We start from the raw sequence: 27,329 nt of genomic DNA, 5'->3' as shown, positions 1-27,329 counted from the left end.
ATATCAAAGTTAGTCAGATCTATTATCATCTTGGGATTTCCCAGATAACACAATGTGATCATTGCACTATATGAAAAAACCCTGTTCCCAAATGGGAAGACAAAATAATGAGCTATTATTGGAGACTTTCCGGTTTGTTGTTGAGATATCACTGAAATGTAAACATGAATTTGGGGCAGATTTGATCAAAGTGTTGTATTGAGCTGTTTAATGTGATTACAGCTACGTGCCTTCAAAGAATGGTACTTGCGAAACAGTTATATAAATTTCCTAGATAATTACGCAGTCAATGTACTACTAATTCAGCGTTAACGAAGGAGATTTGGAGTACGCCAAAGTGCGCATCTTTCCCGAAAAGGGAATATCCTCTTCTGTCGCCTTGTTGAAGTTTGGGTTATGAAACAAGACATATGTTAATGAAAGTGGACAGGGTGGATGAATAACTGTCATTGCTCTTCTTTTTGTCCCTTCCGTAAAGAGGAACGATACTGCACCAATCAAACCTAAAGCTATTAAGGGCTAAATTGATGTTATTAATTTTTGCATCATTACAATTTCAATGTTGACACAACAATTGCATTAAAACAAATTTATAATGAAAAAAACATTGTCTTGTTGTTGGGAGCCAAACAAATTTCTTTCCATGAATACTGAATACAAGGCAATAGGATTTTATGCTTCAACATTTAAATCTTGGGTTACTTTCATTTATGTACGCTGCGAAATCAATATCGGGACCATTGCGACAAAATGTAATGCATATCCCAAATTTGGCACACGATTAACCGTTTTGGAATAATGGTCATTCATTACGGGGGATAATTACTTATTGGTAGGTGTTTATTACTTAAAGAAATCATTAATCATTGAACCACTGTTCTGAACTCAAATGAACTGATCTATACAATGTTAATATTCAAGCAAAATCATTTCCAAAATTGACTTACTTTGGTGACAAGCCAATTAACACATGACTGAGAAAAATCGATCACCGTCAAGTGCTTTCAACTATGCGCTATTATGACCGTAAAATTTCAACCATTCGTTATTATGACAGCGAAATAAACATATCGGTATTTTGTGAATCTCTCCGGTTGTACACTTAAACCAACCGGCGGTTGCTACTCATGCATTCTTGAATATTCATTTAGCAATGACCTCTGACAACCGGAAGCAACCGCCCGTAGCCGGCGGCCAACCGTCGGTCGAGTTTTGATTTGATCCTTTAAGTTGGTATATTTCTAACAAATTCATGGGTATTTCAGTTGACGATGTACTATTATTCTCATTTTCGTACATTGATTTAACAAAGTCTTCTCTCCTCATACTTCAATCCAGCAGGAATGTTACACAGGCTTGGGTCTCCACCTCGCGCAGATTGACAGCTGCATATCATAGAAGCTTTACAACCGTCGTCACAAGTACCGGTAACATGAGATTTGTAATAGTATCTGGAAGGTAAAAGAAAAGGTGATTTGTATATAAACAGTCTTGAAGACGTTGGTTTAGATGTATTTCAGCAGCACCGTTACCGATAAAACCACATTGAGATTGAGATTAAGATTGTCAGCCATCAAAGATCGTTTGCATATCATCCACATCTCGCATGTTGAATGCTCTTCCTGCCCATATCATTGGTATCAGACCTCGGGTCAGCTTCAGCTTCAGCAAGGATTTTAATGGCTATCTGGGACACACCTACCAGCAGTCTCTACAAGATGATGTTTCATGCTATTATGCCAAAATATACCTTGTCATAATTTTAAAAAGTGTATCATTTATCAGGTAACGTTTGTATAACAAATATGACTTAATAAATAAATAAAATAATAACAAACCGAATTCCAAAAGGATTTAAAAACTCTGAACTAAAATATTTCGCATTTAAATTGTTATCGGCTTCACGTCTATTGTCACGTACGTTTATATTATTTTCATCATATTGTACCAATGTGCACAAAACTTAGGTGAGAATTGTCGTCATTATTTTGAGTCGAAACTCTCAACAACAATAAAAACAGGCGACTAACTTACGTGTAGTATTTCATAAACATTGCGTCATTTGTCTTGAACTCTTGGACTACTTTTTCCCAATCGCTTGGTAGAAGAGATTCCATTCCATAAGCAGACTAAATATATAAAGCAAGGAAAATCCTATGATTCATTTATATCGAATACAGAACACCTCATTTTTAGCTTCAATGAAATTAGTTCATTTATACTTTGTACAAAGAATCAGATAGATTGAATTTTGTAACTTGAATTCAGCCTTTCTATCTCCAGAAAGTGTATCACTTATGTTTCTTTTGCATTGTCAAATTTTCGTGCTTCACAAAGTAATTTCAAGAACAAAGAGCAAGTAATAATAATGTACGCTAATAGAATCGATGATGTTCTGAGCCCGGGTTCTGAGTGGCAGCTCTGTCCTACATGAATCCCACTTGTCCTCAACTCAAAATAAACTTAAAGAATTAATGCACCTCTAAGCTAACCAATTTTAATCTTGCGACAAACTCCAAACTTCTTACATTACCTTGGCTGTATATTCCAGTTGCCATTTTGGTTTATCCGTCAGGTTGGCTTCAGTGATGTTCAAAATATGGGTAGCGTGATCTAATACAACCTAAAAGGAATCATAAAAAATCCACCAGATTGTCAAAACAATGGTGACGGTGGGGGTAGTCGCAGTCAAACTGAACATGATGGTGGTCATAATCTTTGTGCTAACTACATGGTGAATGAAATCCAATTTGCTCCACAGTTCCAAAGTACACAATGTGCTTACACAATGATACAGCACCTTGTGTGTTGATGTTGTTGTTGTTGTTGTCGTCGTTGTTGTTGCCCGGTGTTGTTGTTGTTGTTGTTGTTGTTGTTGTTGTTGTTGTTGTTGTTGTTGTTGTTGTTGTTGTCGTATTGTTGCTGTTCTTGTTAATAATGATAGGCTTAATTGGACATGTCTTACCCAAGATGAGCCACTGTAATTCCCATCCACTGTGTAAACCCGATAGGACGGGTTAATCTGACTATAGGTTGTCACACTGCCACCAACATAGACAACATTGGTTGGTCTTTTCAACGTGTCTACGTCATAAAACAATTCAAATTCGTCTTTGTGGGTGTGACCAAAGAACTGAGCAACAATAGTACTTTCATATCTGCAAGAGAAAAATACATAAGACATCAAACAACATAATACGTTTTGCTGATGTTAATGCCTTTCTGCTAACTACAACAAGTGAAGTACTCTTTATACTACGTAAATATTCCTCAATGATAGAGCGCAGACTAATGCTGCATTGTCAAAATGAGATTTTTTCCTTTTCCTTTGTCATAGACTACAGTAGCTTACATTTATTTTGTCGACCAGTCGACGACACAATGGGCTATTCCAGTTGAATTTCATATATCCTATGGAAGACATAACCTTAAATTTCCACACAGGGAGCGTGAATTTCAAATGGGATTACCTGATTGACCGACTCCTTTTGAAATGTACACTCCCTGTGTGGGTGATTAAGGTCATGTCTTCCATAAGGAGTGTATTGATTTCAATTCAAATAGCCCAATATGAAAGGAGCTCCTACCTGTCCACAATCCTGTAATAATTCGCTGTCCATACTTTGGCACAAGAACCAGGCGGAATATGACCTAGAATGTGGACTTTCTCCTTCTTGTCTTCAGCTTGTTGCAAAACATTCATTAACCATTGCAATTCACCCGCTGGATCGGTCTCATTAATTTGTAACCACCTAAAATAGAAAAACGATAAGTAAAATATGTTTTATAAATCGGGAAAAATGTCCAAGAAAGGCTATCAAACCCTTCACTAGGATTTAAACGTTATTTCAAATGAGATGGATAATCCCTTATCATGCAACCAAGAAAAATATCCTTGTTCTGAGTGTATTGTGGATTACGCCAAAGTGCGCATGTTTCCAAAAAAGGATTTACATTGGTCTCTATTTTGTCGCGATGTTAAAGTCTGTTTTATGAAATACAACAGTTCTGTTAAGTGGAGCAGATTGGATAAGTAGTGTGTTTTGGAAGAAATGAGTGAACGTAACTCCGTTTTGAAAATTGTGATCTTTGTCAAAAGGATTAATATAGTATTTTGTCAGTTGTTTTCAAGTCTACTGTAGTACTGTGGACATTGCCATGATTACTTCAGAGACGCATTTGGAACTTTCTGGAACTGTAACTTTCTGGAACTGTAACTTTCCGGAAGGATGTTACAGCTAATGCGCGACACAAGTACAAGACTTTCTGTTATTTATATCCGAAATATTATAGAAGAGCATTGTCCAATTATACTGTACTTAGATGTAGAAATAAATAATTCAGTTGTTTTTTGATGATAGAACAGTGTATTGTGAATCTTTGAGTGAACTTGGGTAAAATGTCTTGCTAGATCGTAACACTACAGCTGACACTATCAAGTTTATAAGACACTTAAGTAAACGTCGGGAATAGCACTTACGAAATTAAATTTTCAAATTGCGAAAATCAGATTCGTTCTTTAAGTTTCACTCACCAGTTTTGGTCATTACAGAAGTTCATATTGAGTGAAACAACTCGAAGTCCAGGATGAATCACCGTCGTGTAAAATCCGCCTCTAGGAAAGCAACATGAAATGATACACCTTTGTTAGAAATTCAAATACTTGTTTCAACCAAAGCTATATAATTTTCCTAATTGTTCATATCAAGGACAATAGCTAGCGGAATGTTGACTCTGCTATCATGCTATTAGAGAGCTTGTGATTTCCAAACGTACGTATCATACACCTGTGCATCTATTCAAAATACCGTCACTTTCCGTCACTTGAGAGTAATTTTGAATAGATACACGGGCGTATGATACGTACGTTTGGAAATCTCAAGCTCTCTATTATACACTTCGATTTTGTAAATTGCACAGTAATAGAGATAGAAGCAAGCAGCATTAATTAATTAGTCAAACACATTCACATTTGTAATCGTTGTAATACGTTTGAGCATTGTATACTAACATCTGCTAGATAGCAAATTGATTATGAATTCAGATGTCTTCTCGCAAGTTATGAAACCGGCATAATACAAAACAAACTATTAGTTCCATTTGTAATTGGACTCTCTTCCAACTACAAAGGATTTTTTTTAATGTAGTACTTACTGCATAATAGTAGATCTGGTATCTTTAGGAAGCCAATTGGTTTTGTCAATCCAGGTCTCAGCCATGACGCTGTACAACCATGAGATGGAATTCTTACCGGTTACGTATGGTGGAGGGAAACTAGTCCAAAATAAAGGAAAATCGTCGTTATATTCCAGGCGAAATGGTTAGTAAAACAATTTCAAATATCATAATAACCTTTTGAATTTGGAACGGAATAAAATGCTTCTCCTAGTGTCCTATCCTATTAAAACAATTAAACAAACTAACAAAACTAATCATCTGCTTTTAGTATCCTTTTTCTTTTAAAGTTGAGCTTTGTCATTCGCCTTTATGTTTGCGCTGCAAAATAAAGTGCCAGAAATGTAACTTACACCACAATGTTTTTTTAAATACCTGTTTACTGGTGCGCTTTCATGGTTTCCAACAGCAAAATAAACTTTGATCCCTGGCAGATATCGTACGAAGAAATCAGCCACTTCCCGCAAGATGTCTAGCTGGTCAGTTCTACTCTGATTCCATACATTATGAGCAGGAAGATCTCCAGTAACGTAAACAAAGTCAATCTGAATGAACCAAATGCGTTAGTATAAAAGAAGAAAACAATTTTAAAACAAGTACAAAAATAGCAACAACAAGAATCGCTCATGCACAGATTGAATGGAAACTCTTGAAAGGTAAGTTTGGTTCAAACCCAAAACACCAACGTCGTGTATACTGTTAAGGGTAGATGCGGTATTGTTGGTCGAAACAGCCAAAAAATTTTTACTGTCTGAATTAATATATTATTGAAAAATTACACTTTGATGTTTTGCAAAAGTTCATTCTACAAATCATATACTTTGAAAACTTGCTTAATTTATTGTTGTTAATGAGTTATGTATATTTTACAAAAGTGTTGTTGTTTCAGCCCTCTTTACAACATAACTCAAGAACCACAGGACCTATAAAAGCATTTCTGTGATATTTGAATTCTTCTACACGCTCGCAAGGAAATGAGCAATGCAATTTTTGCCGAAGCTCACTACCATTCGCAAGATGTTGTGAACTACCAAATCGCAACACTTTAAAATAGTGTATTACCTTAATAATTCCAATATCCTGCATATTTTTCTTTATTATGAGAAAGGTTTTTCACATAAATAACACCCAGTGGAAAACAATTCTCTGATCATCCAGGATTTGAAAATGAGACCTTCGGATCACCAGTCTGATGGTCTACCAACTGAGCTATTGGATCACATGGAGAAGAGCAGCGATATTATTATCTATATTCCATCAGCTCAATACCCACGTTACTTCTTTTCATTATAAAGAAATTAAAGACAAGCGAATTCCTGTACGCTGTCATTCCTCTACCTTTTCATTTTGAGCTAAGTGTTGCATAAGATTATCAATAACTATTTTGGGTGTGTCACAATCACGGTAGTCGCCCCATTTTCCTGCTGCGTTGGCAGGGTCAGCTGAAAATAAGCAAAAATTGTTTTTTTAATCATCTATTAATTTGATGATTTATAAGAACTAAAGCTTTTACTTTTGCTTTATGTTATATTGGATATGTTCGTAATTTTATATTGTGGAGCAAATTTCACCTGCAATTCTGTTTTCTTATTTCGATTTCATCATATACTTTATTTTATCTATATGGACTTTTCTTAATCGGTTTAGCAAATTTTCCGGTTAATTGAGGGCAAAAATATGCTCGTACAAATGTTATGTTGATAATTTTTCTCACATCCTTACTTGGTTTGCCGTCATTAGATCTGCAACAGAGAGGTTCTCCACATACAGCATTGGCTCCTTCTTGGTACATTCGATCCCAATGTATGTCACTAAGGTGAAGAACTTTTAACTCAGGGGAACCAGCCTGATATGAAAAATTCAGATAATTGTTAAAGCGTTTGAATTTTTGTCATAAAGAATTAATATTTTCTTTCTTGCTGTTTTCATACATTTGTTTTCTATCATTTTTGTAGAAACAGAAAGAAAACAAGAAACAAAATTAAAATGCATCTTTACATTTGAAACTGGTCATAGCAAAATTTGTGAAGGATTAAATAGTTTGTATTCATACATGTATTAACCCAAGTTGAGTGCGCTACTTGAAAAAAGTAACAGATTTCTGTTATTCTCTTAATTTTAGCTTGCTATTGTTTAACTTCACACATTATACCTTTGGTGGTGTTGGTTCCACAACTGGTGGTTTCTTTGTATCCGGTAGCTTCACAGTCCAGTTGCTGGCTGGGTCGTATGGTACAGCACATGAATCGCCAAGTATGGAGCCACATATTTCGGCTGGTGATATGTAGTGACCAACTAAGGTTCCAAATAATTCGTCCTTTAATGTCAAAGTTGGGTGATTTGCGATGTAAATAACTTTTGTATACAACATTACGATTATACAAAATATAATTATTAAATGGGAAGTTTAAGAAATACACACACCGATTATTGATGCTCCAGCTATAATGTCGAGGGTTCAGAACCAGAAAGCCGTAACTCACTATGACCAGCTCTCACAAAACGAGCATAAAGTTGGCTCCTTGCTTTGGTCTTCAAAAATCAATATTTCCTTTACAATATCTTTTGTTTTCTGTTGAATTTTGTCATGATCAATGCCAATGGATTGTATCTTCTATAGTATCCTGGCGACTTTATGCTCAACTTTGGGAGCAGGTGATTGTGAGTTGCCTCGATAGGGTCTACTTATACCATCTTGTTTCTTGTAGTTATAATTATCGTAATCATAGGGCTTCAAATTTATCTTAGTGTTAAATATTAAATGTTCCTTGAAACTGACAACAAACATATTGATTGCTAGTTGACGTACTACCCAAAACTATTCACCAATTGATTGGAACGTTTGGAGAAGAATCTCTTGAAATTCAAATGGATTTGTGTTACTTACTTTAAACTCTTTTGTAACCAATGTGCACACTCTTTCTGACTCAATCTTAAAGGTGATACAGAACTGAGTAGCAATGACTACCACTTCTTCCTCCGTGCGATTGGCATCTATCAAATCATCAATCATTCCAACCAGAAGTTTACACAAATCACAGCTCAGATTCAACGTCACGTCACTGAATTTATGTTTTTCAATAACGTTATTGATGTCATTGGCGTTCTGTGAATATGTATCCCATGGTCGTCCTTCAATGTGGTTGACAGCTACTCCAAGAAGAAGCGCGGAAATGACTAAGATCCTCATGATGATCTTCATGTGTAAGAAATTTACAAGACAATAGTTTTATTGAACCATTAGTGTAACGACTGGTTGATGGTGTGGAGAGCTAGGCGAAGGAAGTTAGCTCAACATAATATGTGACCATCCTCCACAACTGAGCCCGGATGTCGCCAGTGCCACTATTGAGATATGCTCCATTGAACTTAACAATAAACAATAGGAAACAAAGGATTTATTGACTGTTTTATTGATTTTTTCACTACTTAAATGTCAAGTACTATAGACATGATATACATCATTTTAAAGCTAATTTCAAGCAGAATATTTTGGTTGAATATCTCAAAAATGATGATTGGCGACTTCAGGGCTCGGTTGTGCTGAGGGGTCACATATGTGTGTGTATATAGTTGTTAGAATCATTTCGTTGTCGTTAATGACCAAACAGTTGATTGAAAGAACATTCACAGCAGCAATATTGGTTACGGTCATTATTAAAATGTATCGTTTCTTGGTCCACAAAAGCGACAAAAGCTTATTTTTAAACTGAACTTACCCTATTCTATCTCTTCAATGTCATTGGAGAGGTGTCATCCAAGCGTGGCTAACAATTCAGTCAGGATAATCAAGGTACCAAATGGGTATTGGGAAAAGAATTTAACGGTCTATTTTGGTAATATTTATTTACTCTAAGCACGATAACCAAATACTTTGGTCGTTATCTTTGTATCAAAGGGGAGTGATGATAATCATATGATAAATCACGTGATAACGACGTCCAATCCTTCCTATGTGATCTAAAAGTTGCCTGAACTTTATTTTTTAATAGATTGACCCGATGGATACTGTACTTGGTGTTTATTTGGACTATATATATTATATGTTCTCGATGTGAGCGGATACTATTATAAATATCTATTAAAATGCTTTTTAAATTATTTCCTGTTTTGCTAGTTCTATCCATCGTTGACAGTGCACCACAGAATCGGTTAAATTTGATCGCGAATGATATTACAAAAGCGCGGGAAATGGTATCCTATTCTAAATTTTCTTCAAGTCTAACTTGCGATGCGTGTAAAATATTGGTGAAAGGTTTAGATGATTTGATACAATCTAACTTAACCGAAGCTGAAATTGTTGATATCGCTACAGTTGTTTGTATTGCTGCTAAAATTGAATCGGAAAGAGTTTGCAGATATGGCGTGAGGGAATTCAAGGTAAGCAACATTCATTGAAGATTCTGGAGATGAAACCATTTGGATACTCATTAATTAGCTTTCGAAATGTATAGCTCCTCAAAAGTATGATTATATTTTTAATGTTTTACCTTAAGCGCTTCAATCGAGAAATGCACCAATGGATTCTAGGATTTCGACGTACAATTATTTGCTTTAATATTATATTTATTTCCTTCTACATACTTTGCTACTGGTACAAAAGCAGTAATAGAATTGATCTATAGTAGTTCAATTTCTTTTAGTGTGAGTCGTAATTTCTTTCCCTTCATATTTAAGGACGAAGTCTTCGGTGTTTTAGTTGGACATTACGCATCACCTGATCAAATATGTGGTTCCATACTCGGCGATTCATGTGCTGTACCATACGACCCAAATAGTGACTGGAATATTACTCTCTTGAATACAACGAAACCACCTGTTGTTGTACCAAAACCACCCAAGGTAATTACTGACAGGATTTTAATAACATATTTTGGATTCACTTGGGATGTTACCGATCTTAGTATCATGAGTATATAGTATGAATGAATATAATCCGTAAGGACTGAAACTTCGAAACTTATAAAACTATTTTATTTCAGAATTCTGAAATAACTGTTTCGTGATGAACTTATTTGCGGAACATGAAATGATGAAGATTAGTATTATTTTGTTTTCTTCAGTCAGGGTCTCCGGTAGTGAAAATTGTACAGCTAAGTGATATCCATTATGACCGTATGTACCTGGAAGGATCCAATGCAGAATGTGGTGAGCCCATATGTTGCAGGTCCAACGATGGGCAACCAGGTAAGGAAATACAAACAGTAGCCTTTTCCGTAAGTACCTGGAAGGATCCAATGCAGAATGTGGTGAGCCCATATGTTGCAGGTCCAACGATGGGCAACCAGGTAAGGAAATACAAACAGTAGCCTTTTCCGTATGTACCTGGAAGGATCCAATGCAGAATGTGGTGAGTCCATATGTTGCAGGTCCAACGATGGGCAACCAGGTAAGGAAATACAAACAGTAGCCTTTTCCGTAAGTACCTGGAAGGATCCAATGCAGAATGTGGTGAGCCCATATGTTGCAGGTCCAACGATGGGCAACCAGGTAAGGAAATACAAACAGTAGCCTTTTCCGTATGTACCTGGAAGGATCCAATGCAGAATGTGGTGAGCCCATATGTTGCAGGTCCAACGATGGGCAACCAGGTAAGGAAATACAAACACTAGCATTTTAATAACCTTTTGCATTCTAATAATTATAGTTTAATTGCAATTATTACAAATTTTACTTTGACAACCATTCCTCAACATATTGCAGCTCCAGGAGTACCAGGAGCAGGTAAATGGGGAGACCACCGTGGCTGTGACGCTCCTCTGCGCCTCATTGAAAACTTACTACAACACTTAGCAAAGAATCAAGAGGTACGGCTGCCGTTTTAAAATAAGATTTCGGTTGGTTACTTGTTTAGCTCGTTAGAGAGGTTTTATTTCATAGTATCAAAACATTTTTCACTGAAAAGGTTTAAATTATTTCTTTGCTGAAAAGGACTATGTAGAAGAAAAACATGGAGATCCAATGTCAGATAAAATATTGAGATAAAAAAGATACTAAAAGAGATGAAGATCAAGGACGTGATGGGGGTAAAAGTATAGATAGATTTTGAACGGGACTCGTATGTTGTAAAAAATATAAATGTAGACATTTTTATAGCTCAGTTATCAAAGAGATTTGGTACACATTTATTTCGCTGTCACTGTATAGGATATATCACAATATGTTGCTACTACATAATTATTTTCAACATTCCGATGACATTCCAGTTTCACATTATCTACCTGACTGGGGATTTCCCTGCACATGATGTATGGAATCAAACTCGAAATGACCAAATCTCTGTGCTCAAAGATATTACCAACCTGTTGTTGAAATATTTACCAACAGTTAAAGTATACCCTGCATTAGGAAACCATGAAGGGGTTCCAGTAAATGCGTAAGTGTTCCATTAATTTTACACTGGGTGCTAAACAAGGGCTACCAACAATGGATAATTATTTGTATCCTTTCATATCCAGCGCCTTTAACATTTGCTGCTGACATATTTCTGACCTGCTACCACGAAATGAGCGTTAAAACGCGAGTTGGTATAGTTTCGAGACGTCCTGGCAGTTCGTTGGTGTTCTTTGTTTCAAACATGTTCAAGCCAATTCGTTGTAGAAGTAGCGGATGTAAAAAGATAAATGACCATAGCGATAGGTGAAAACAATGTATATATTGCCCTGTACTAAACGTATGCTTTAACTCTGCATCGCACCATTGATTATCAAAGAATAGGCATAAAGACCTGGATCGTAATTTTATGGAAATTTCACATTATGCATAGTCCATGTACACGTACGTGTCACTCGAACTTGTACGATTAGTGTCTTCGAAAAGAGCGGTATTGTATGATTTGTTATGATTGCACACATACACAGACATAACAGGTGATGAGTACAGCCTACCTACTTATTGTGCAGGGCAAATCATACGGCGAATAATATGTCTCCTTTATGAATTGCACAATAGGCCATTCACGAAGGACATACTACCAGCACAGTTGCGCGGCAAACAAAGAACATCAACTCAGCATCAGCAGCCAGGATGTCTCGAAATTACCAACTTCCTGGTAACATGTCACATGTTTTTATATGTAAAGATTTGTTTCCAATAATGGAACTTGGAAGTCACAATTTATAAGTACTGGAACTATCGTGGATGTTTCTCTTAACATCTTATTGTTAATTTACATGTATTATAATTTATACTTTCAATAAACACATTAACATTTTTATCATGCCTGTTTGTTGACCAGGGCGTTGCTTGGTAATTTTAAAGTCATTACTAAGTTAGATTAAACAATATTTCTTGCATGGAAGGTGTTTTTTTCCAGGGCCTCAAATATTAAATTTACAGCTTACTTGATATCTTAAAAATATCAATTATTGATTGCTTCAAGAAACATGAACTTCAATACATGTCGCTATGACTAATGTTACAGATTTCCGCCACCTTATGTAACCGGTAAGAATTCCGGGGAATGGTTATATCAAACCATGGTTACTGAGTGGATTTCTTCTGCAAAATGGCTGCCATCAGATGCACAAGATGACATCATGCGGTAATGACCCAAGTAATGTTTTATTACAATTTATTGCAAAAGTTTTACTATAAAAATAAATTTAAAATGAATCGGATGATTGGATGAATAAATATACAATGTACTTTGTACTTTCATTCCATGTTCAACACCATCACTTACGTTTTCTTTACTCTTCAAGGAAGAAATAAGTTCCTCGCTGACAAAAATACGTTTTAGTCCAAGAGAACTCTGAAAACATGTTTCGCCGGTACTCTGAGACCAACCAATTTCTTTAAATTTTGATTCAGAAATAATTAAGACACAGTTCTGCTTCCCAATAATAACAAATCCGTTGACTTTTCATTTCAGAGGAGGCTACTACAGCACCTTGGCCATGCCTGGACTGCGTGTTGTTTCTTTGAACATGAATATGTGCGGGAAAGGGAATTGGTAAGTACATTAACCGGACTATTCAATTGGGCTTATTATGGTTGTGCTTATTATGCAGCCTCTTATGGAGAGTATATAGGCATGTTGCATCCTTTGCCCCGTTCCCCTGTGTTGCTTGTCTGTGTTCCTGTGGGAACCAATTAGGTTTAGCAACTTTGAAAGCGACTTCTAAATGTGTCACTATCTGGCTATCCCTGCCAGGGGTTCTCCTGTATTCATGTATCCCTGCCAGGGGTTCTCCTGTATTCATGATACCGACAGCGTCACAGTGTGTGTGGGTGATGCAAATGTACCTGCTTCTTCTACTGCACGGAATCTGGGCGTCATCATTGATGATCACATGACTCTGTCCCAGCATGTAAGCAGCATCTGCCGTAGTGCCTCCTTTGCTCTCTACAACATCGGCAAGTTAAGAAAACACCTCGATCAGGCGTCTGTTGAAACGCTTGTTCACTCATTTGTAACTTCGCGTTTAGATAGCTGCAACAGCTTGTTATACGGACTTCCTCAATTCGAACTTGATAGGTTACAGAGAATCCAAAACGCCGCAGCTCGGCTAGTCACCTGTGTTAGGGGTCGCGTCCACATGAGTCCCATTCTTCGCCAACTCCATTGGTTGCCGGTACGCAAACGGATCATGTTTAAAACTCTTCTTCTGACATTCAAGATCATCCACGGACTTGCACCTCTTTATCTTACTGATCTGGTTACCATCTACACACCGACGCGCTCACTACGTTCTTCAAGTCAACGTCTGCTAAAACCACCCCCACTCGGTTCCGTACGCACGTATACATATGGCAATCGTGCCTTTTCGGTTTCAGCACCAAAATTATGGAATCAGCTGCCCACTCACATCCGTGCAATAGACTTGATATCTCAGTTCAAATCGGCTCTGAAGACATTTCTGTTCGACAATGATTTATTTTAATTTATCTTTTGTGCAATCTGCATTATTTGAACATTGACTTTGTGCATTGGAGCCTGCTTTGTATATATTCTGCTGCAGGTTTTTAACATATTATCTTGTGTACTTTTAATTAATGCCAGTATGTATTTTCATATATATTTTTGTGTAATCTGTACGATTAAGGTATTAAGGGGTTTTTAGTAATGTATTGGTTTTGTCTTACTTTTGTTCAGCGCCTTGAGGTGTATGCGTAAGGCGCTATAAAAATGCGGTTTTGTTGTTGTTGTTGTTGTCCTGTCCTTTGTTTTTGTTCCTGGTTAAGGCATGCCATCTTTCTAGTTTCTCCAACATGGGTCGATTCAATGTCTTGCTATTTGACCTTCCATGGTTTCCATTTTATATTTTTTGCATGTGCAATTTATATGTGTGTAATTTTGACATTGTGCAATATTTATATGTATGTGTTTTTACTGGCAAATAAAATGATAAAATGATATGATATGTGACTGATGACACACATAACATTCACGTTTTATAATACAATGAACAGTGTGGTTTTACCAGTGACTGGTGACACACATAACATTTCCTTTCGTTATTCATTTAACAAAGTAGTCTTACCAGTGACTGGGTGACACACATAACATTCACGTTTTGTAATACAATGGACAGTGTAGTTTTACCAGTGACTGGTGACACACATAACATTCACGTTTTGTAATACAATGGACAGTGTAATCTTTGAACAAGTTCATTTGGATTGTTAGATTTCACTGTTAACATAGTTCGTTTTATGCAAATCCAAGAAAAATGAAGATGTTAAACTCACATTTTTAGTGACGTTTCACCACTACACTAGTGGTTTCTTCAGACTGGCAACCCATCACATCTGACTGCTTCCTTTTATAGGCAACAGGAACCTCTATAGAGGGCGTGATGAGTTGGTCAAAGATGTTGTTGAGTGAGTAGGCCCCCTCGTCCTTGTTTAGAGTGTCTTTTCCTTTTCGGCGTATCCAGATGGCTTCTTTCAGCCACCTAGTGGTCTTGTCAGCTTCTCTGTCGATGACTTTTGAGTCCTCCCAATTGATGGAATGATTGGTGGAGACAACGTGATCAGTGATAGCTGACTTGTGAATGTCTGTGATAGATGACGTGCGGCTGGCTCTTGTGTAGGGCTTCGTTTCAAATTTTTTCACCTCTTTTTGGTGTTCTTTGAGGCGAACGCCGAATGGGCGGCCGGTTTCTCCGATGTAGGTCCCAGCACAATCTCCGCAGGGAATTTCATATATCGCCTCTGCTTTTTGTTGAGGGAGTAATTTGTCCTTAGGGTGAACAAGCATACTGCGGATGGTGCGGTGAGGTTTCATAGCGGTAGAGAAGCCATGTTTTTTGAAAACTCTTGATATTCGCTCGGTGAGCCCCTCTACATAGGGAACTACAACCATACCTTTAGACTTTTCACTGTCATCTTTATTCTTTGAGGTAGTCTTTGTTTTTGGAGTGGCTCTATTTTGTTTGACTTTTTTTTTTTCCAATCTGGGTAACCACAGCCAGATAACGCTTCGCGTATATTGGTCTCCTCTTTCTGTCTGTCCGTTTCCTCGGTGACTAGCGATTCACTCCGGTCTAGTAAAGTTCTGACAACTCCTAACTTTTGATGGAGAGGGTGGTGGGAGGAGAACTGAAGGTACTGATCGGTGTGGGTTTTCTTCCTGTATATGGTAAGTTTCACTGACCCGTCTGGTTTTCTTGTGATCAGGGTATCAAGGAAAGGAATAGAACCGTCCTGCTCTTGTTCATAGGTAAATTTAATGCTGCCGGTGGGATCAATTGAATTTAAGTGATCAGTTAGATTGTCAACTTGTCCTCTGCGTATAATTTCTAACACGTCATCAACGTATCTCTTCCAGAGACGTGGGCGACAGCTATCCGGGGCTGTGGAAATAGCTTTCTGCTCAAGCCACTCCATAAAGATATTACAAGCAAGGGGGCTGAGGGGATACCCATGGCCATGCCGAAACATTGGCGGTAAATCTGACCGGAGTAGCTGAAGTACGCAACCGTAGCTAGGCAAAATTTAGTCAGTTCTATAATGTCATCAGTAGAGAGGAGTGTTCTGTTTTTGAGATCTTTGTCCTCGTTAAGTCTTTCTCTGAGTATATGAAGAGTGAGATCAATGGGTGTACTGGTAAAAAGCGCCACCACATCGTGCGAGTTAAGAATCTCATCTTCCTCAAGGGTAACATCTTTGAGATCTTCAGCAAGACTTTTTGAGTTTAGAACATGGTGCCCAGATTGGCCAACAATAGGGCTCAAAATATCAGCAAGAGATTTGGCCACATTATAACCTATGGAACCTGTAAAGTCCACTATAGGACGAAGCGGGGTACCGTCTTTGTGAATTTTGGGACTACCATAAATTCGAGGTACGTTTTCCGAGGTGGGATACAGGAATTGTTTGTCCGCTTTCTTGATCTTATCGTCTTTTTCGAGCCTATGAAGGATTGAAACCAGCTCTCTTTTGTGTTTTGGTGTGGGGTCGCGATCTAATTTTTCATAGGTCTTAGAATCACTGAGGAGGGCACACATTTTTTGTTGGTACTCCGTTTTGTCCATGACAACCGTTGCCCGTCCTTTATCAGCTCCCAGGACCATGATGGACTCCTCTTTTGTAGCTGATTAATCGCGACTCGCTCATCTTTACTGATATTTGAGGGTGGCAATTTCGCGGATTTTAAAGTTCCAACTATTTCGGCACGTAATTGTGCTGCTTCAGGTTTGGGAAGCTTCCAACACGCTCTCTCACACGCAACGATATGCTCATCAACAATGGACGAGTGAGTTACATCGGGACCTACATCGGAGAAACCGGCCGCCCATTCGGCGTTCGCCTCAAAGAACACCAAAAAGAGGTGAAAAAATTTGAAACGAAGCCCTACACAAGAGCCAGCCGCACGTCATCTATCACAGACATTCACAAGTCAGCTATCACTGATCACGTTGTCTCCACCAATCATTCCATCAATTGGGAGGACTCAAAAGTCATCGACAGAGAAGCTGACAAGACCACTAGGTGGCTGAAAGAAGCCATCTGGATACGCCGAAAAGGAAAAGACACTCTAAACAAGGACGAGGGGGGCCTACTCACTCAACAACATCTTTGACCAACTCATCACGCCCTCTATAGAGGTTCCTGTTGCCTATAAAAGGAAGCAGTCAGATGTGATGGGTTGCCAGTCTGAAGAAACCACTAGTGTAGTGGTGAAACGTCACTAAAAATGTGAGTTTAACATCTTCATTTTTCTTGGATTTGCATAAAACGAACTATGTTAACAATGGACAGTGTAGTTTTACCAGTGACTGGTGACACACATAACATTCACGTTTTGTAATACATTGAACAGTGTTATTTTACCAGTGACTGGTGACACACATAACATTCACGTTTTGTAATACAATGGACAGTGTAGTTTTACCAGTGACTGATGACGCACATAACATTCACGTTTTGTAATACAATGGACAGTGTAGTTTTACCAGTGACTGGTGACACATATAACATTCACGTTTTGTAATACAATGGACAGTATAGTTTTACCAGTGACTGGTGACACACATAACATTCACGTTTTGTAATACAATGGACAGTATAGTTTTACCAGTGACTGGTGACACACATAACATTCACAATTTGTAATACAATGAACAGTGTAGTTTAACCAGTGACTGGTGACACACATAACATTCACGTTTTGTAATACAATGGACAGTGTAGTTTTACCAGTGACTGATGACGCACATAACATTCACGTTTTGTAATACAATGGACAGTGTAGTTTTACCAGTGACTGGTGACACACATAACATTCACGTTTTGTAATACAATGGACAGTATAGTTTTACCAGTGACTGGTGACACACATAACATTCACGTTTTGTAATACAATGGACAGTGTAGTTTTACCAGTGACTGGTGACACACATAACATTCACGTTTTGTAATACAATGGACAGTATAGTTTTACCAGTGACTGGTGACATAATTTACATAACATTCACGTTTTGTAATACAATGAACAGTTTTATTTTACCAGTGACTGGGTGGGAGACATGCGAAATTCCTGTTACACTGTTCTGTGTAGTTTTACCTGTGACTGGTGACACACATAACATTCATGTTTTGTCCTTCGATGACATTTTGGACAAATATATCAGAACGTGTGTATTTATAAAGATAACACTAAATTTATGATTTGTAAAAACAGGCGACTATTGAAACACGTAATTTAGACTTTATCATAGGCAGGTGAGTAGTTTCAACATAAATTGTTAAAGTAAATGCCAGTCTGTTAAATACTTACTTACTTGAAAATAAAACCAAGATTGCTTTTATTCGATAACTTTATTTCATCTGTGCAGGTGGCTTTATATCAATGAGACAGATCCAGCAGGTCAATTACAATGGTTAATCAATGTCCTACAAAAGGCTGAAGATAACAAAGAGAAAGTTCACATCCTAGGACATATACCACCAGGGGGAACATGTCTCAAAGCATGGAGTTGGAATTATTATAGAATTGTTAATAGGTAGTATCCTAAATAATTTTATTAAAAATCATCATGGATAGACATCCAATGTTAAAAATCTACCATATTTGAAATATATGATCTTTTTAGTCATTCAGAGGAACAACATGTCATATGATTGTTTAAGTTTAGGTTTAGGTTTTATTAAACAGATGCATCGCAGCCAAAGGCTGAATTGAGTACCGTTTTACAAAAATACAATATAAATATAAATATACATAAATACAAGATTATACAAAAACAGACCAATTAGATGAGACATATCAAAATGTGAGCAATCAAAAAAACAGCAACAACTTTGGATGGAGTCTGAGGAGAATGAAGAGGATGGAAGCCAGAGGCGAGACAACCTACTTATTGAGAAGATGGATATAGTAGGGTACCGGGCTGTTGGCGAATCTTTCAGTGCGCATTGTCAGCCTGGAAAATTCATCATCATTCCTGAGACTCCTACCATGGACCTCCTTCCTTCTACGAGGGAGAAGCCCGCTAGTGCGTTCTCATGATGGAATCGACTGAGCAAAAGTAAGGCAGTGACTTTCCCTCCTAGTGGAAAGGGGGTCCAAGTTGCAAGTACTGAGAGCATGTTTGTAAGAAATGAACTTGTTATAACCTAATATAATCTTGCAGGCCCTCTTCTGGATACGTTCAATCATCAAGGCTTGTTTAGCAGTAAGAGAAGAATGCCAGATCACATCGGCATATTCCAGGAGAGGGCGAACATAACAAGAATAAATCAGATGATGGTGGATGCGATATCGCTATTTTATACGTCGCCATTGGATTAACACATAATCATGAAATCTTCACAAACAATTCTAAATTTGTTATGTGGTGTCAAAGCAAAATTATCTTACTCTAAAACCGCTGGGGTTCTGCAAAGTACCCCACTGCAAATATGTTAATTGTCCATTTATAATCGCTAACCGTGTATTGTGAATGGGGCTGTCAGCCCTGTATCTTCGCCAGCCTCGTACGTCCGTGTTGCGTGTCCTATGCCGCCTGGAATAAATGGTGATCAATTCAGTGGTGTTGAAACCAAAACGTTTTAACTTACTAAGAATAAACAATCTTTTGGTATATTTTGGCATATATGATTAACTTGAGTATCCCATTTGAGATCCGCCTGGATGTAAATACCAAGAACTTTGGCATGATGAACATACTTCAGAGAAGTGTTACCAATTTTAAGGCCACTGAGTGGAGGTGGATTTCTCATGTAACAGATGTAAATAGCTTGGCATTTGTCAGGATTTAATTTAAGTTGATTTCTCAAGGACCAATCCAGGAACTCATCAAGATCAGCCTGAAGACTGCTGCCCTCATTACAGTTGCGGTTCTCCGCAAAGGTAAGATCATCAACATATTTCCAGTAATGAGAGCAGCAGCCCTGAGCCGCATGATCATTGATGACCGCCTGGAAGGTGATAGGACTAATTTTGGTGCCCTGAGGAACACCTGCATGCAACTGAGCATAATCGGACAATGTTTTATTATATCTTACACATTGACGACGGTCACTGAGAAAATTGATGGCCCAAGGCACTATAGCCCCCCTGACACCCAAGGCCAATAACTTGTCAATCGCAATATTATGATTAACAAGGTCAAAGGCCTTGGAGAAGTCAGTAAGGACCACAGTGCCTATATTTTGAGGTGAATCAGAACCAAGGAACATTGTATGAATAAGATTAATCAGATAATGAGATGTAGAAATGCCACTGATGTTACCAAACTGGTTTATGTCAATATTGTCAGCAATATCCTCAAGAATCCATTTTGAGATGAAACCCTCAGCAATTTTAGCAAATATATCAGTTAATGATATGGGTCTAAGTTTGTCAATACAAGGGGATATTGTTTTGGAACCGGGATAACAATTGCAGACCTCCACTGATGGGGGACAATGCCTTCAGCAAAAGAGGAGTTAAGTATTTCAGTCATGGGACCGCTCAACTCATATATACGCAAACTCCCTTATGATCTTGGGTGGGATGCCGTCAGGGCCACAAGATTTGTACGCCTTAACTTTCTGCAACTCATGATAGACCTCCCAGGGATTCAGGATGGGCACGCTTGTCAATTTGTATGAAAGATGTCATTATCAAGGATCACTTTCTAACACTTGTGAAGAAGTTAGACGCTTAGTCCATCATTATCAATAAAGTAAATTGCTGATAGCAACTGTTAGGCAAACATGATGCATGGTGGCAATAAAAAGGGCTAAAAAAAATCACACACTATCAGCAATATACATTATAGCAGATCTTTGAAAAAAAACCAATTCGCATTAATTGAGGGGCACTTTCTATTTCATGAACAATTCAAACATCCAAGTACTGAATGGTTTTTTAGCTATTACAACTTAGGTCTTCATACAAATTTTACGAATTCAGGTTTTTGATTTAACCATATAGAAGTTACTGGCACTGTATTTTGCCAATGGACTAACTTTTGTTTACCTGAATTTGCAGATATGAAAATACTATTACTGGTCAGTTTTTCGGGCACAAACACAAAGATACCTTTGAAATATTCTATGATGAAAAGACAATGTCTCGACCCCTGAGTGTAGATTACATCGCTGGAAGTGTTACGCCAAATGGGCAGGTGAACCCTAGCTATAGAGTTTATGAGGTTGATGGCAACTACACAGGAACATCGTGGGTAAGCTTCTGGATATGTTTTAATATGTGCTAGTATAGCCATAGGCTTCAACGTAAGAAATCCCAAGTTTTGAGATATTTTCTCAAAATATCAAGAGCTACCTTAAGAACCACTGAACCAATACTGGATTTGTTTGTACTCATTTTGATGCATTTTTCATGCCGATTCCAAATATTCATGACCATGTACAATTCTGATTTTTTTTTTTTAAAGAAAATTTGAAACTTGTCGTCTGCAGTCGACACCTGTCATCTGCAGTCGACACCTGCGTGGAGAGGGTTAAGTTAGCGGAAATGTGCAAAAGACAGCTAGAATATTGATAGGAAACATTATCAATATATTGTTGCATTATGCTTGTCTTGCTGGAATAATAGAAAAGATAGGTGATGGAATCATCAACTGACGATCATTCCAATAATACTTGGTTTGAATTTGGCTCCTTTTCTGGATTAAGAGAATAAAATAATGAAAAACATTATCATCCACAAACCATATTCTTTACTTTTACTTGTTTGTTTTCTGATGATTATCATTCACTAACTCTTAAAAACTTTACTGGTCACTGGTCCAAACAATTACTCTAAAGCCCTTCTTAGCTCTTCTTGAGGAGAAAGCTCTTCATCAAATTTCAAAAGGCAGTATCTGTCTTAGAATGCTAATCATTGAAATATTGTATACTTATTTTACAGATGATATTAGATCACCAAACCTATATATTGTACATTACTGAAGCAAATTTAACAGATAAACCTGTGTGGAAATTGGAGTACTCTGCAAAGGTGAATTGATTCTTCCTTACTAACTTTTTTTTGAAGAGTATAAATAAATATAATTTATAACTTCTAGATCTGAATTAATCAACTGTCATTCAATCATTCAAAATTCTACAAACTTCTGCACGATTAAGTATTTCATAAATTATAAATAGAAATAACATGTAACCAGTTAAACAAGTGACTTTTTGTGCATTAAAAAATGCTCTTCATGATTTATTGAATTTCATTGCATTACAATATTAACTGCCATTTTCAACATATTTTTCATATCTTGTTCCTCAGATGGCTTATGGCATGTCATCATTGCTACCAAGTGAATGGAATAACGTTGTTAACAAGTTAGAAAATGACAATGCACTTTTCCAGAAATATTACCAGTAAGATTCACTACTGCTTCTAGATAAAATATTATACTTTTTATTACCCGATTCAGAAATATGGTCCCTAATAGTAGGTATGTCCACTAAAAATTGAAGCACTTTTAAATTGATTCAGACCTAACTTATTGGCTGGGAATTGATGAAAGAAACATTTTGGCGTTTAAATAATCTTAATCGGACGTTTCATTCCAGAGATATGGCCTTTCGAAAGTGTCACGGTTTTATATAGGGCTGCTTGAACATGTTAAAAAGTTTAAGTCCAAAAAGGAATACTAACAGAAAGTGCAATTTTAAGGTACTTTTTCTTAATGTATTTATTAACTAGCGTTATCTGGAACATTATATTTGCTTATAACAACATGAAATAAGATCATCCTGAAAATTTAAGTGATTTTGTTGACATACAACAAAAAATACAAGACCTCAAAACCCATGGTTTGTTTGGTGGAACCTCAAGCATTATCATAGATAGCTGCCATGGAAAATATCTCCATAGAGGAGATGAACAATAAGTGCATTATTTCAATTGAATAGCAGCAGTCTTAAACATTGTTCAAAATTTTACGGTCAGCACATTTTATCTTCAAAAATGATTATATTTTATCATGGCATAAGTTTGGTAACATTATTCACTACCAAATTTGAGAAATTTGCTCCTACTCAAAGGTTATCTTTACTACATTGAGCAATATACTGTGTGTGCATGGAAGCCATGATGAATAGCGTATGAAATGGACATGGTAGTCAGAAGTGCATAATTTGTAATGGGTTTTGATAGGCTTAAGGCCAGAGTAATGGAAGACACATTCGTCCACGACCGAATTTGAGATTTTTTGATATTTATCAACACTAAGATGTATTCTTTCACTTGAAACTGATAAAATACAACTTGCTAATATTTATTCGTATTTTTGCTTGATTTATTTCACTCTTTTCAACTCTAAAAAGTCACATGGCTCAAGACAGCTTAGTAAATTGGCGGGAAATAATGAGTCAGAAATTCGCGAATGCGAAATATTGTGATTACTGCAGCGATTCGCGTCAGCGTGTGTGGCATAACCTTGGCGTATGTCCAACGCAGTCAAGGCGCATTCGGTATGTTGTTAACGCCAGCAAATGTGGTGTAAACAAAACACAAATTTGCAGTCAAAATGCCACTTAGATTTTTTAATTATTTTGAATTTTGGCGCACTGAAAGCAGAGATTATAGATTCATTGGTGCAAAAAGATGCATATTTAGACCATGCACCAGATACAGCTTTTACAAGTGTGAAAGTCTTACCGTTTTAAAATTTAAGGGCGTTTTGTGCATAATTTTGACATTTTTTACTAAAACGTCTATTTCTCCGAGTTCACTTTTGACAATATTATGCGCGATTTTTGTGACAAGATAACTCGAAAAATATGCAAGCAAAGGGTAAACTTTTGCACTATCCTTTAGAGTTCATCAAAGTCTAGGGAAGGTTTTTTCATTTTTTCAAAATATTTGTTTTAAACAAAACTATACACCATTATGTGCAATTTTTAGCTTAATAGAATGACAAAATGGCTTTTTTCACATGTTTTTTTCAATATTTCGAAAAAAGAAACGAATTTCAAAAAAATACAAAAACCTTCCCTAAGTTCATGTCTCTTCTTCATGAAAAGCTAACTGAATTTTTTTTACTCCGAACGGATTTTTTTCTAAGTTTTCACACAAAAATTGGGGTAAAAAAGTGAATTTTTGTGATTTTTTCAAAAACTTGAGATTTTTGAACAAATCTGACGTCACCACTGGATTCCTTGACTCATTTCCTTTCCAAAAATGTATAGTCTTATATACTTTGGACATACAATTCTGAAATAATGAAGTTCGAAAAGGTCCATGTTCTCTCCCATTACTCTGCCCTTAAACGTTCTTTAATTTCTTAACATCCTGCACATTTTGTCTTCAAAAATGGTTAAATTTTATGAGTACGTAAGATTGCTTGTCTGAATCAATCCAAATTCGGAGATAATTGCGTTTCAGACCTGATGCACAGAATAATGTCACGTCAACCTGTTGTAGTTCTCATCTCATTAAATTTTTCTTTAAAAAAAAGTTGATCCCTTGATAAAGGAAGGTCTTCTCTATTTACTGACTAATCAGGAAAGAGTTTGGTTAATGTTTTCTGGTGGAATCAGGAATTTGTTGAAACAACCTGTTTCAGGTCTAAATCGGGCCAATGCAAGTATTGCATACCATGGGACTTCCTATATTGATTTTTGTTTCCATTGACAATACATGGGTGGATGTACACAACAGTAAATGGGAAATCGTTCTAGTAGCACATTGTATTGACAGTGGACATCCCTACTAATAGAAATAAAAAGTATATAAATGTATAAACATCTTTCCCTTGACAAATAATAATAACTTTTGTTCACCTCTAGTTTGGAAGTGATATATGTTGAAGAATGAAGATGGTAATTTTCATCACTTCTTACTATGACTCATTTGTCCATTAACTGAGCCTATATTGAGTTTCGATAGTGGTTACCTAACCCTAACCCGCCAGGGGCTTTTGGGGGAAGGGAAAGAAGGAAGGAATAAAGAGAGAAAACATAGAAAGAAGTTGTTTGCTCTGGGTGGGGTTCGAGCCCGAGACCCCTCGCATGCCAACCACTGGCTCGGCGACACTTTGCCATGGGTCTTGGGCTTCGCTGGCCTGCGAAACCGTGCCTATATATCACTTAGGGCAATTGCGTCATCACACCTTGTGGGATGCACGCAGGAACAGCGCATATATCAAGTAGTATTTTGTAGTACTCAGGCGTGTTAGGGTTAAAGAACAATAACATTTCAAAATGAGTTATCATCTCCTAATTTATTCAAGCAAAGAAATGTTGACACAATTTTACTTTTTATTTCCATTATAGATATCCTAAAGAACAAAAACGTTTCAAAATGAGTCAAAGTAAAAACTGATAAATTTTTGTTGGTCACATCACATACTGTTTTATACGAAAACGGATAAGTGTTTCTTATACAGAGCTATACAATACTGGTTTTGGATTTAGCCTCAAACTATAACTTATTGCTAAATTAATTTTCCTCAAAGGGTATTTATTATAAAGAAGACACTTGAGAGTTTTAATGTTGGTGAATTCGACATGCTAATCTTTTGAGTAACATTGTGTAAGTTACAGCTCTGTAAGTGAAACAATTTTGTTTAAAATGGTATTAATTTTATAGCTCTGTATGTGACTCCAAATTTATTGAATCAATAATTATTGTTAACATTTGTACAGGTACTACTTCAAGTCTTACGTTACATCAGCATGTGATACTAAATGCAAGGCAAAGATGATATGCAGTCTTAAAAAAGGTCGTTCACATGACAAAACCCTATGCGATGAAGAAGAATATGGCCTACAGTACATGGTTTGCTGATCTGAGATCAACGGAAAAGACTTTTATAAAGTTGTTATCATTTCACAAAACACTGTAAAATGTCAAGAAATTTAAGCTTTAAAAGGTACCTTTTTTCATCTGGTCATGTGACTGGAGGTGTGTAAACAATACACTGAATGCACACAATGTGATACCATCGCAAGCTATTCCTCTGCTCAAAACAGACTCTGAAAAGGTAACTTTTTAAACTTATGTCAATATGATAGAGTCTAATATCAATCTGCATACTGCTGTAAAGATATTTGTTTTAAGCTCAGTGGTGCTTACATTTCTAAATTGCCGTATTCGTTCCATTAACCGCTCAGGGCGCTTAACAAAGTCATTTTGGGTGGGCGCTTATTTTTTACATTGCTTATGCCGACAATATGTAAAAAAGGCAAAAAATATTCATCATCAGTGTGTCATATGTTTCAGACTATGATTCAGATTTGCATGGGCAGTTGATAAAGTAATACTACAGTTTGCTTGTTGTAAAGTCACTGGGTGGGTGCTTATAGGGGCATAGATGGTTAATGGAACAAATAGGGTAGTCATTCTTTAACCTTTGATAAGTACCAAATTGGTGGGCCTCGTGTATGTGTTACAAAAGTTTATATCAACATTGATATAAAAATAAATATCAATAAATATTGATATCATGTTTCAGTATTAAATGCTGCTGTCGAGATGATTTTTTTTTCATGTCGACATGTTGGAATAATTAAAATCATGATGTCAAAATAAATTAGAGATTGGTAGACATTCGTGCAGCCACAACTCATGGGATTTCCAGCGAAAAATGCTCTTTGGGGCAGAGGCTCCCTGTAAGCTCATGGGTTTTATGCATTGTAAATGGCCTAGGACGGCTGATATATTTTATCGCTATTTCATGATATAGATAGGCCTATCTTTATCTCTAGCTCTTTTTTAATTGCTTTTTTTTAAATTTATTATTTTTTTTTTCATGCGGTAAATCGCAACTTGGCTTGCATCGATGTGCTACATTAAGTGACGCGCGCGTCATCAGTTGAGAATCCCTGGTCTATCAGCAGTTGTAAGAGGTTCCTTTCCACCAATAGCTATTTGGTGATGATCAATGTGGAAAGAAAAGTATTGTAAGAAAAAGAGCTGTTTGGTCCTTTCATACCTGCATGAATGCACTCAGAACCAATTGCTGAGAAACACCAGGTAACTGACAATGGTTGCGACTACTGTTAGTAATTGAATATATGAATACAAAACCCACCCAAGTCCATACTTTGGCCAAATTGAGTTAAGCATGGGAAATTGTTGCTATACATAGGCCTGTCATATGCATGAAAGATCAACTCAAATTCATCCTCTGTGTCTATTGAGCATGTGAAAAATAGCATGTATGAAAGAATCACCCAAGTCCATGAGTTGAGTCTTGTAACACATTGATTGAAATCCAGTATGTATAAAAGTCCACTTGTAACACATTCATTGC

General features: G+C 36.8%; 2 protein-coding genes across 2 annotated transcripts; one reads left to right on the top strand and one right to left on the bottom strand.

Annotated features, from left to right (window-relative positions):
* Nucleotides 1–982: 982 nt before the first annotated feature.
* LOC140151120 (sphingomyelin phosphodiesterase-like) lies at nt 983–8,396 on the bottom strand. The gene is made up of 12 exons (XM_072173344.1): nt 8,063–8,396; nt 7,328–7,492; nt 6,898–7,021; nt 6,514–6,617; nt 5,551–5,720; nt 5,155–5,274; nt 4,535–4,615; nt 3,588–3,752; nt 2,966–3,158; nt 2,534–2,623; nt 2,035–2,129; nt 983–1,451 (listed from the first exon to the last, which is right to left on the bottom strand). The coding sequence occupies exons 1-12, from the start codon at nt 8,375–8,377 to the stop codon at nt 1,304–1,306; spliced, it is 1,770 nt and encodes a 589-aa protein (XP_072029445.1). The 5' UTR covers nt 8,378–8,396; the 3' UTR covers nt 983–1,303.
* A 930-nt stretch (nt 8,397–9,326) lies between these two features.
* LOC140150278 (sphingomyelin phosphodiesterase-like) lies at nt 9,327–25,909 on the top strand. Its single transcript, XM_072172282.1, has 12 exons — nt 9,327–9,555; nt 9,853–10,017; nt 10,239–10,362; nt 10,879–10,982; nt 11,382–11,551; nt 12,599–12,718; nt 13,049–13,129; nt 18,459–18,626; nt 21,101–21,293; nt 21,977–22,072; nt 22,352–22,446; nt 25,720–25,909. Exons 1-12 carry the CDS (start codon nt 9,367–9,369, stop codon nt 25,859–25,861), a joined length of 1,647 nt encoding a protein of 548 aa, XP_072028383.1. The 5' UTR covers nt 9,327–9,366; the 3' UTR covers nt 25,862–25,909.
* Nucleotides 25,910–27,329: the final 1,420 nt, after the last annotated feature.

The sequence above is a fragment of the Amphiura filiformis genome, chromosome 4 (assembly GCF_039555335.1).
Source record: "Amphiura filiformis chromosome 4, Afil_fr2py, whole genome shotgun sequence".
In the NCBI taxonomy this organism is placed as follows: Eukaryota; Metazoa; Echinodermata; class Ophiuroidea; order Amphilepidida; family Amphiuridae; genus Amphiura; species Amphiura filiformis.
This window is presented reverse-complemented; position numbering and strand designations above follow the sequence as displayed.